Genomic DNA, 12302 nt, shown 5'->3' on the forward strand with positions numbered 1-12302 from the left:
TGAGGGTGAGTAACTGGTGTGCATAATTTCATGTGGGTGCAGTAAAACATGCCTGCATTAAAATGTTTCACTATACACTCACTTAAGGCAGTAATACCAATCAGTTTCAATATTCCTCACTTGAAACCCAGCACTTTGTTTGCTTCATAATTTAGGCTTGTACTTTATTTCTCAGAATATTATCAAAGTGGGCAGTGCTTTACTGGACCGCAGCAACAAGGAGCACTGGGAGCAAATTCAGCGAACGGAGGGTGGCACCGCGCACCTGCTCAGGCACTATGAGGAATATTTCAACAATGTGGCCCAGAACATGAAGAAAACCTACCTGAGACCTTTTGTAATTGTCGCCACTAATATGAGTGAGTATCTGTGCTGAAAACTGCCATTTTGTATTAGTTTTAAAAATGTGCTGAATAGAGGTGCTAGTTATTTGTTTTAGTAGTACCCACTGAGAAAAATCATTGCATTCATTTCAAGTCCATTGAGCCTTGATCCATATCTCTCAGTTGCCATGGGGGCCTCCTGGAAGATGTCTACTCTGTTTTCCCTCTGGGCCATATTCCCTCCATGCTCCATGTGGCATTTTGTTGCAGTCGCAGTAGTGTAGAGATAGTAGGAAGTACTAAGTTTGTATGTAAAGGGAATGCCTCTTGGGACCAAATAGTATAGTTGAATGTAGTAAATCAAGTTTTTGAAAGAACCGCACCACCTCCACCTGAAGAATTACTTCAGGACAAAGTGAACAACTCAACTATTGATCACATTGCATATTATTGATGTGATTAGCGTAGGAATAGACTGCACAGGGAGGTAGTGGAGTCACTATCCCTGGAGGGGCTCAAGAAATGGCTGGACATGGCACTTAGTGCTATGGTCTTGTTGACAGTGTGATGATCAGTCAAAGGATGGACTCGATCTTAGAGGTTTTTTCACATGCCTTCCTAGCCTGGAACATATCCCAAAAGCCATCTTCTGTAGAAATTCCTGTGCTGAAAGGTATTTTCTTGGAATCACCCGTCCAGGCGTTCAACTACCCTCCCAGTCTTGCAAAACCCATAATCAGAGCAAAATCCTTGGGATCCAAAATATCCATAATGTGTCTAAACTGAGAAAGAAACATCAGGCATACCAAGACACCTTTGGCACCTTTCACAGGGAATGTCTCCTCTGAGAAGCAAATAGCAGTTCTTCCACTTGTAGAACTGTGATGTATTCCATAGATGTCCCTGCTGTACATGTGTGAGTGAAGCACAACCACAGCCTCTTCTCTCATTTCACCCTCTGCCCCCTCTATTTAATTTTCTTCCTGGGTACCAACAATCTGAGCTGATCAGGTGTTGGTGATGGTCCTGCTTTGAGCAGGAGGTGACATAGAGCTGGGTGACCTTCAGAGGTTGCTCCCAAGCAGCATTTCTCTATGGTTTTTCTTTTAGAGGTGCTCTAAACTATTATCAGCCTGAACTCATATTTAGCTTTTCAAGCTGTTACTTTTATTTCAGACCTGAAGAAGGGCTTATGTGCCCAAAAGTTTGTCCTATTTTCCCAGCTACACCCATTGCCTCCAAACCTTGTCCTGAGAATGCTTCATGTTCCACAGTCGCAGCAGCATAAAACCAAAGGCACAGTCAAGCTACAAAGGTTGTAACATCTTGCATCAACTTTGGCGGGACAGACTATTGTTGAACTAAGCCAAACTGAAACATTTTGATTTCTGCTTAATAAACCAAAACTGAAATACATTTTGATTCGGGACTATGAGAATCAAAATATTTTTATCTTCACACTCAGAAAAAAAAGTATGCTCAGCATTTTAACCCACCTGAACTGAGATGAAAACAAACCCCAGAATTTCTTGCAGGCTGTAAATCATGATTTTTTATTGACCAGTTCTTTCTGTGTAAAAAGGTGTGAGCTTGGGAGGGGTGAGGCAACTCTGGTCTGAAAGGGGTCTGTTTTCTTTTGAACAGTTTTTCCAGGTGAACATGGTGTTAATAGAGTTTCCTAATGTCTCATCTGGGAGTTATTTAGAGACTGGTAAAGGAATGGGAATTTGCAGATCTTAACTTGGATATTTCTCCATACAGAAACTTGCAGTGGATCACAGCTTTTGGTGTAAGGTTACCCCCAGGACTTCCAGCTTTTCACTTTCATTAGAACATGTAAATTGGCACTTAGTGACTTCTCTTAAATGGGAAAGTTAAAGCCAACTCAGCTGCTTTTAAATATTTTGGCAGTTAGACAACAGGCAGAGATGATGAGGTGAGCTAGGGAGAAACTGCTGGTGTGAGGGAAGGAGAACTGGAGGACTAAGGAGTAATCTCAGGTAAAGTACAGGTTATTTTCTTTGCTTAGCTGACTTTACACTATAACAGATGTAGAAGAAATATGTTTTTGAAGCAGCAGGTTTAGTCTTCCTATTAAGAAGCAAGTATAAAATTGGAACATGCAGCACACGCTGGAGCAATCCAGCAGCACACGGAGGAGCTCTGTGGAGCAGGAGCATGCACTGAACAGCAGCCAGGAAAAGGCCCTCGTGAAACCACAAAGTCAGCTGCTGCTGGAGTGATCTACCTAGAGATGGATATTAGGAAAAATTTCTTCACTGAAAGGGTGGTCAGGCGCTGAAACAGGCTGCCAAGAGAATTCACCGTCCCTGGAGGTATTTAAAAGACAAATAGATCTGGCCCCTAGGGACATGGTTTAGTGCTGGACTTGGCAGTGCTGGGTTAACAGCTAGACTTCATGATCTTAGAGGTCTTTTCCAACCTAAGCAATTCTATGATTCTTTATTTCCAATGCTTGCAGTAGTGTTCTTCTAGTATGAGATACTGTCTTGTGAATTCCTTTCCACTGTGAAATACATGTATAATTTGATAAATGTAACGTAGTGCTGACACGTAAGCTTTCAGTTGTCATATAAGGTATTAATTGAAAGAAATTAAATTTTACTTTGTATTTTGGGGTTAAATTTTTTATCTGCATTGTGCAGATATTTTAACCTTTTAATCATGTTTCATTGTGTTGCAATATCATATTTGAAAGCATTGAAGTTAATTTTATGGGAAACTTTTCCTCCCCCCCCCAGTTATTGCTGTTGACATCTTTGACAAGTCTAATTTCACGGGAGCTAGAATACCACGATTTCATGAGATTAAAGAAGATTACCCAAAAGATCTGGAGTCATCTGTTGTCTTCCCTGATACTTTGTTCAGACCTTCAGACAGGAAAGGTAAAACTCTTCTGCTGCCGTTCGGAGGGCAATTATAACTAGTTCCCAAAAAGCATGATTGATCCTCACAAAGCAGAGTGGTACTGGGGTGAGAGCAGGGTGACCGTCTGCACAAGCAAACATTATTTAGGGATGGAGCAGCTGTGCATACTTGTGAGGCATTTTGCTTGCCGGCAGCAATGGGAGCATGGGGGGCTGTGTAACTGGCTGTACCTGTCTGTCAGGTCTCGCTTGCAGCCCCTCCAACAGCCCTGTCAAAGTGGGAGAAATGCACTGCCTCTGTTCCCACCAGGATAGGATGGGATGGCTGCCCAGAGCCTGTAGTCCCACAGCTACTTTCCTCCAGTCACTGCAGAGATGGAGGGAGGTGGTGTGAGAGATGGAGAATCCAAATCTGGGAGCAGAGACATTATCAGAACTAGACAGCAAAGAAAAAGTCTTAAGCTGGCTGATTAGGAAAAATATGTAGGGAAGTACCTGCTTCCCGGTGTCTCTGAAGTACCTTGATATTGCTGAGAAGCACCACAAGTTTCCTTAGGCAAGAGAAGAGAGAGAGAGTAACTCAATGTGCAATACACATACTATGTCTGAGTATCCTCTGAGTGGGGAAATAGTAACACTTGTGAAAATAATACATGATATGCTCATACAGCTTTATGACTTTTTGGTCATAAACAGGGCATCTGTTTGTATGACTTGTATCTTTTCTGTAAGAAATAAGGAAATGTGACTTTTAAAAGATACTGTCAAAACTTAAAACTCATTATATGACAGAATTAGCAGGGAGAAATCCTATGTGACTAGTTGGTGTGTTCATAACACTGGTTCTGCCATATATAAAGGTACATGCAATTTAATAGCATGCATATTGTTTTAATGTTCTCCTTAAGTTATGCATGGGATATTTATACACTTATGAATCTCTTATCTTAGAAATTGCTTATTTTCTAGCTAGACTAAATGGTTTTTCGTGGTTCAGTGGTTGATTATCAGCTATATAACTATGAAATGTGCTAAAATTTTATTAAAAATGTCAAATATAACATTAAGAGCATGCTGAGCGTAGAGTTATGACAACAGTAACATCTCTGTATCTTTGCAAAGCAAAATTACCAGTTTAAATGGCAGCTCTGAAACTGTGTGAAAAGAATTTAATATTTGTGTTAATTCCATAGCAGTGCCTACAATGAAGCCTTCAAATCAAAAAGTATCCTCTAAGTTAAACAGTGGTGCGTTCAGCCCTGAAAGTGCTTTTGCAAAGAGAAAGAAGCGACATCCAGAGGACTCAACACATCATACTGTTGCCATGGTCATTATATACCGATCCCTGGGGCACCTCCTGCCTGAAAACTATGATCCTGACCGAAGGAGCTTGAGGTAAACTTCAAACCTGTTTGTGAATTGAGCAGATCCCTTCTTCTACTTCTTCTGAGTGTGTGGAGGAGACAGAGCTGCTTTTATACTGACCATCATGTCAGTATAATGTCATCAGTGCTGCGGTTGTCACTGCAGTACTGTCTCTTGTCCTCTTCTGGCTCGCTGTAGGAGAAGATCCATGTCAGAAGTGCCAGCAGCTTTTGGTCTGTGTGGAAGGGTGATGGTGCATCTACTTTTCTTTCTGAGTGGAAGTGACTGGAAACTTTTTATTTGGAGAACCTGGCAAGTCAGTGCTTTGCATTTTCATGTTTCAATCACTGTGCAATTTTTCTCCTTGTGCAGATTGCCAAATCGCCCAATTATTAACACACCTGTGGTGAGCACAGCCATTCACAGTGACGGGGAGTTTCCTCCTAATCTGGTGGAAAAGCCCATCATAGTGGAGTACACCATGCTGGAAACAGAGGAGAGAACAAAGCCTGTCTGTGTCTTCTGGAATCATTCCATCACGTATGTCTTCTGCTTCCTTTAGGGCTATGAGTGACAACTGTCTCAGTAGCAGAAAAGCCCTGCCTAGGAAGATAATTCTGGAGGAAAACACTTTTTGGTCTGTTTATTCCACTGGCAACTGTTTTCTGGTGAAATAGAGCCATGTATTTCCCACCAACCTGAGAAAAATGAAAATAATTATCCTCAAACAAAGGATTAACCATGTAGTTTCTAACAAACACAATACTGTCATGACTTTCTGCAGGGTTCAGTTTCACCCAGCAATAATAAATCTCACGATTTCCTTGTATTTGCTCATGCGTTTTGCTCACAGATGTATATGTGGACAGGCATAGTCTGACTCCAGTGTTTGCATTTGTGGCTTGTCTGAGGTCTTTAAATCAGGATCTCCGGGAGATGATTCGGCTCTTACATGGACTGAATCTTCTCCTGTTACATTCCAATGACTATGGACAGAGTATATAGCAAACAGGCACCCATCCTTGATGCCTCAGCCAGGGCCAGTGCAAAAAATTACAAAACTAAATCTTCATGTTGGTAAAAAGGAGGACTGAGATTTTGCAGATAAAATATATGAGTAAAGATTATAAATTTCTGAATCTCAAATTTTTGTATCAAAAGTCAATGCAAAGACAGTTGCACTGATAAACAACTTACTTTTCATTTCATCAGCTATTGAGGATTTGCTTTCATTTGTTTTAGTGAAAAATTGGAGGGAGAGGAAATACCTTCTTTGGGACCTCTGACCTCTTCCAGTTGATGGGAAGCAGTTGTAATACATAAGCAGAATATAAGGAGAGAGTACTTGACTCTCTAGGAGGCAAGTCTTAGGAAGAAGATGAAATACTCTGAAAATGGCTCATTTAAGTCTTTTGTATTGAGTGAAGTTCAAGATAAAGACATCTTTTTCTTGAAAATGAGAAAAATTATAATAACTATAGCAGCGTATGCTGATGTTTTGTTGGGTTTTTGGCATTGTGGAAACAGCACAGTCCTGTTGGAGATATTTCAGGAGCGTGGATGAAACAAAAGAAAACGTGTTGAGAGGTAACCACGTGATCTGCATGTTATGCTTGCACAATATTGTTACTATTACATATATATTGCAATTTCCAGCTACAAACTCGGGTATATAGTGAGAGGATGACATAGTCTGCCCAGGGTAAGGGGAATAGCTTGTTACTTGTTTCCTAGTAACCCAAAAACTACGGAAAAATCCATTACGAGGCAATATCCTGTGCTGGAAATAAAAGCGCAAACTAACCTAGGTCAAAGGCTTCAGGAGATTATGTCATTGAAAGGATCGAAGAGGGAACACAAATCTCTTGTATTTGCAATAATGAACTACTCCATTTGCCTGCATGTGAAGTAGGCAAATGTATTTGCTTGTATACACAGATGATTCTGTCGATTATGAGGGAATGGCAAGTCCTTTTTCATAAATTTTTAAACATTGTATGGGCTTGAATAACTCATTAGCTCTAAAGTGATTCATCTGTTAGCTATTTGCTGGCAACGTCAGTGGCATTGTTATCTGTGTTACGTCTTCCTACAGCCACAGTTGAAAAGCAGCTCTTACACTGCATGTAATGAAAGAGATTTTAGAAAGCGAGTACTTTCCAAGAGAAAGTGATATTAAAATTGTGTAACAAATACTTTACTGCTGAATGAAAAAGAGGTCCTGTCTTATCTAATTAAAAGCTTCTTCAACTACAAGACTATTTTTATTACTCATTAACTTCAAAATAGAATAATTAATATTGATATAAAATAATTTACAAAGTCACTGGAGTTAACCAAAACTGCACAGAGAAGAATTGTTAATACAAGAGAGCTCTTGATATGAAGTATTATTTATTAGAAAAGGTTTTAACCTTTTCTTGTCTACTTTTCAGAGGAACACTGTAACGATATCCTATTACTGCTGAAACGTATTTCACGTAAGAGCTGTACAAGCAGTGTCTAGATCTGGGAAATAGAGATGGCTCAAAAACGTGTCTCTCTCTGTGGTTTTAGTATTTCTACCTTTGTTACAGCCATTTTTTTCTGTGCAACATCCTCCCCATATTGCTTGTGTGGTCACTGATCCAAAATCAAATTTTTACAATTTTTTTCCTTTTAAAGTCAAACCAGGTTGTTCTAAAACCACAAAATTTGGCTATGAATGCCAGCTGTCTTATCAGAAACTACTTCAACTGAAAGTTTTTTAAGTTCATTATACTCTTTCAGGCAGGTGACAGCTATAAATATTTCTGTCTTGGTACTTACAGTCCTGTCTGGTTGCACAGCTGAAGCTCCCACAGAGAGCAGTAGCAGCAGGAGGCAAGGGGAGATCAGAGGATGGCTCTCAGAAATATCTTATTTCCCCACAGGATTGGTGGGACAGGTGCCTGGTCCTCCAGAGGATGTGAGCTGTTTTCCAGAAACCAGAGCCATATTGCTTGCCAGTGCAACCATATAACCAGCTTTGCCGTCCTGATGGACATTTCCAAACGAGAGGTGGGTGACATCAGACTCAGGATTTTTGAGGGTTTTGGTTTTCAAGGGCTTTTTTCATTCAGAGCTTGAGCTTTGAGGGTGACTCAGACAATTGTCAGCAGATCCATCCCATGCAGTGTGTCAGGAGTGCGTTTGCCTGTCCCTGACAGCACCTGCCATTGAGTCTGCTGAAAGGAACTTCCCACCTGGTCAGTGCATCCTCTGGGTGCTGCTCATACACACTCCACATGTTGAGTGACTAAAGAGGTGGCATCATCCACTCCTGTTGGTCCTAAAGTAAATCTATACGTTAGCTCAGTAGTAATGAAAACTGACATTGCAAGTAGTAAATTTGATTGGAGGAAAAGGAAGGAAAAACTCCAAGAGAACCTGTCAATCTGTCTTTCTACAGAATGGAGAGGTGCTTCCTCTGAAGATCGTCACTTACACAACCGTATCCATCTCGCTGGCGGCTTTGCTGATCACCTTCATTCTGCTGGTCCTGATCCGCACACTACGTTCCAACTTGCACAGTATCCACAAAAACCTGGTGGCTGCCCTTTTCTTCTCTGAGCTTGTCTTTCTTATTGGTATCAACCAGACTGAGAACCCGGTAAGAGTTACTCTGTGCTTATTGCTAGAGTTGTTGTCAAGTTTTAAATTGCAACTTTTACCTGCTCCCATCTGTTTCACTTTCTTTTCTTTTTCACTCTGTTTGGCTTCAACAGTAATTTGAAAAAAATCAGATTTTTAATCTATTCATGTGTGGTTTACGTGATTAATAGCAATGGCAGACGATAGGACTGTATCTTATTTTGAGAGAATATATAACAGCAGCCCTGTTGAAGGCTTATTCTAGGAACTGAACCCTGAATACTGATTTCTTCTTTCCTTTCCATCAGTGTGTTTTCTGTCTTGCTTTGTCTGTTCAGTTTCTCTTGCCACTGGTACCTCACAAGCCCAAGTGGCTTTTGGTGTTGACTGGTAGGTTGACAACTATGTGTTGCTGGGCAGGTGCCAATATGCATGTTGCACACCCAATGGCCGTTCTGGAGAAGCCACTTACCAGGCATGGGACAGCTTGCTACATCCAAGATTCAGTAGGAAACCTGTCGCTTCGCTTTGTGCCTTCCAGCCACAGTAATTATTGGCTTCAACCCATCATATCTGACAAAGCTTAGTGCAGGCATCTCCAGCTTTGTGCATGTCAAGAAAGACAAGATATGAATGGACTGAGATATATACACTACACATGCTATCTCAACCATATGGCATTTTGCATGGTATTGCTGCTAATTCTTAGTAACATCTATCCCAAAAGTCATGGCTGCCATGCAGACAGGTAGGAGACAAGCAGGCAAAGGTTCCAGCACTGCACAGTCACCTGTACCAAAGAGGCAGTATGTAGATGGGGGGTGACATGCAATAAAAACATGTCCATAACAGATAGGAAGAATATTCAAAATGTTAACTGTAGGGATGATCTGAACACTGTGAAGAAAATTTGTCATATAGAAATCCATTACTGTACATGTTTCAATCTAAATTTTGAGAGGGAAATACAATCTTGAGATGAAAAAAACCAAAATCTTGCTGATTCTACGTTGTCCAAGCAGCAGAAATGGGATAATATACCTGCATTCAGTGAATATCATCATCACCATCATGGTAATGACACTATGGTGCCTGACCACACAGTTTTGCTTGCTGTATAACTTAATCCTAAAGTGTCACTCTGGCTTCTAATATCCATTTGAGCTATAACATACATTTTAGAAAGTATCTGACCTTGACTAATTTCAGCTTCCAGTAACTGAGTGCTGACAAGACCTTTTCCTAGTAAATTTATGAACTCTCTTATAAAAATTGTCTTGCCAGGAAGCCTCTGTTTAATAGTATTTCTTTTGGAAAACTATATAAAATTAAGCTGCTTAAATTCTTCAATCTCGAAGATTCGAGTTACTCTGCTGCTTTTTTTTCTGGGCTTCTTCTCCCACTTTAGCTTTTGAAAAATTGAGAATGCAAAACTGGATGAAGCTTTCCAGCTGGTTGTGTCACTTCTGGTCCCATATTCCAATATTCCCCTATACCAGGAGCTCAGGTCCCTTATCTGCTGCTATGGGGAGATCTTCTGCAGTGACCTGCCCTCTGGGATATGGTCTTATATCATGTGTGAACTCATGTTGTCTTTGTTTCAATATATGCGAGTTTGCATATTAAAATAACTTTGTTCAAAGGAGCTCACCTTGCCAGTTGATCCACAGCACTTCATGTAACTTGACCTTTCCCATGCCTTGCTGAGCACACCACTCATTTTTCACTGCATTTCACTGGCAAGGAGGTTATACTCTTTCAGTTCTCCAACATGAATACCAAGGGGTCAGGGACCAAACCCACATCCCTACAGAATTTTGCCAGAAATTGTGCAGTAAGTGATGGCTCTTCATTTCCAGATTTCTTTCATAGTATCTTGAAGCACCAAGCAAAGGTTTATAAAAGTAGTAAAACAGTTCATTACATCAATACCATAAATCCTAATGGCTGTACTTGGTGAGATTGTTCTCTTTTACTCCTTCTCATTTTTCCTGCTTTGGGGCTCATGATGTGATCATGTACTGTTACCAGGACTCAGTGAAACACCCCAAACTTTTAACCCACTTACAAAGATCTTTAAGTTACAGCAGAAAGCTGCTCCTTACAACCTACCCAGTCAATTTGAGAAGGTAGGAGGGCTGTAAGCCATGTCTGCTTGAGACAATTATTCATCTGTCTGTATGGAATGAGAGTTGTCTAACGAGTCATGCACTGGTGAACATAAAGAGGTAAAGAATGCTGGAGCACAAATAATGCCGTACTGCTTGGCACCCAGCCTGATTTTTATGGGTTTCTGTAAATTAACAGTCACATTTCTGGGCGAGGTTTTAATCTTTCCCTGGACTATTGATAGAAAGTGATTTATTTACTTTCTTTTTTCTTACCTGGAAAAGGTAATGTTCAGGGCAGCACTCTACTAATGTGCATGTGAGAGTAGGAACAAAAAAAGCACTGCTTACACAGAGGGAAGAAGGATGGTTTATTTGGTGAGCTACATTTTCAATAACACTTGGTGTTATAATAAAGCTGATGCATTAAGTGAATCCAGAAAGTTGACAGTCTTTGTATGATTCTTTTGCTCAGCGAAGTTAAACAGGTAAAGGTACATTTCTGAGCATTATACCATGAAAAAACACTAAAAAGTTATGTCAAAGTCTGAAAGCAGGGTCAGCGCTGCACGGGAACAAAAGGTTCCAAAACACAATGTAAAACTTCTTAAACAAGAATTGAAAGGTTGCATAGAGCGCTCTTAATTCAAGTTTATCAACAGATCCTTGGCAATATCCTTTGCTTTGCTGCTGAAAGGAGAAAGTTAATTGCGAGATTTCAATTCAGGTGTTGTATGCTTGTGGTCATTCCTGTTTTCACCCACTAAACTAAGTTGGGAGAGAAAACTGGTTAGCAGATATTACAGAAATGCAAGTCTTCGAAGGTCAGAGGTTTCTAGGTGGCTATTTGATCACAAAGATGAGTTCAGCTACCAGTTTGCCCATTGTAGCTGTTACTCCTAGTCACACTGACAACCTCGTCTCTTTGGTTTCAGCAGGTCCTTTATTTTTGCTGTTCTCAGCCTGGCAGAGCTTAGTGGTGCACTTTGTGCTACTGATGTAGGATGAAAAAACAAGACCAAACCTAGGACTAGAAGTTCCATGTCCTTTTGTTCATAGCTGAAGACGCGAACTACCCAGCCAGCACTACCCTACTTTCTCTTTGTCCTCATGGCTTCTGTGCCTGACTGCAAGTAGCACAGCCTCAAACGGATGGTAGAGCCGAGCATTTCTGGACCCAGATTATCCTACAGCCTGGTGGTTAGGGTGGTTTTCTGTGGTGAATGAGAAGAGGGTTAATTCCGCTGCTCAAGCCAGGTAGAGCCTAGAAGCCACTCTCCCACTTTGTAGTCAAATACTCTGATTTTGACATTAGGTGAAAGATTGGTCTGCAAGATGGGTGGTGATCTACTTCTGGCTGCATCTTTTAGTCCGGTGATAATGGCCAGGCATCCTCCATGACTTGTTGAAGTATAGATGTGCCAGGTCTGCAGGGTTCATCAGTGAAGGGTAGAGCTGCAAGGACAAAAGCAATGGCCACTGCCTTACCCCATGGATGCATCCCTGCCTTTGCTTCTCAATATTGTTTTTTTGAAAAGAGTCCCAGAAGAGGAGATGTAGATGGAAGAGATTTTTTCAGACCTGTGACACAGACACATAGGGCAAAACAGTCTGCTGATCTTATGCTGGATTATAAGATCCTGTCAAATTTTGCCTATTTGTGACATTTCATTTCACTGATGAGAAATTTCCTCAAAGAAAGGGTTGATTTCTTTTACAGATCATCCATTGCTCATGTTCAGCACGTTCACTTTTCCTTGCCTGAAGCTTCATGGATTTCTGTCCCCAGAACTAAAGTTTTCCTGAGAAAGAAAGACTTTCTCAGGGACAGGTCCTAAACTGAAAGCCTAAGATCTTCTCACACTTCCTCTCCACCTCTGCCAAATAAAAGAAGACTTGCTTTGTACGTTTTGATCTACTAATAAAACAAAAAACATAGTCTACTTTAAAATAAAACAAAACTGTACCAAAATAGCATACTTCCTTGGACAGAGATCTTTCTCTCT

General features: G+C 40.7%; 1 protein-coding gene across 5 annotated transcripts in view; it reads left to right on the top strand.

Moving 5' to 3' along the window:
• Positions 1-12302, top strand: part of CELSR1 (cadherin EGF LAG seven-pass G-type receptor 1) — a 168392-nt gene that overhangs the window by 137057 nt on the left and 19033 nt on the right. For 3 of the 5 annotated variants that reach the window (XM_027679276.1, XM_027679273.1, XM_027679272.1), the window contains exons 19-24: positions 176-359; positions 3086-3229; positions 4405-4606; positions 4949-5116; positions 7489-7615; positions 8007-8207. In XM_027679276.1, the coding sequence (XP_027535077.1) occupies positions 176-359; positions 3086-3229; positions 4405-4606; positions 4949-5116; positions 7489-7615; positions 8007-8207 (1026 nt within the window). The remainder of the gene's footprint in view (positions 1-175; positions 360-3085; positions 3230-4404; positions 4607-4948; positions 5117-7488; positions 7616-8006; positions 8208-12302) is intronic. The other 2 variants (XM_027679271.1, XM_027679274.1) reach the window with 1 other exon arrangement.

Source organism: Neopelma chrysocephalum, unplaced genomic scaffold, assembly GCF_003984885.1.
Source record: "Neopelma chrysocephalum unplaced genomic scaffold, ASM398488v2 Primary Assembly neopelma1_45, whole genome shotgun sequence".
NCBI lineage: Eukaryota > Metazoa > Chordata > Aves > Passeriformes > Pipridae > Neopelma > Neopelma chrysocephalum.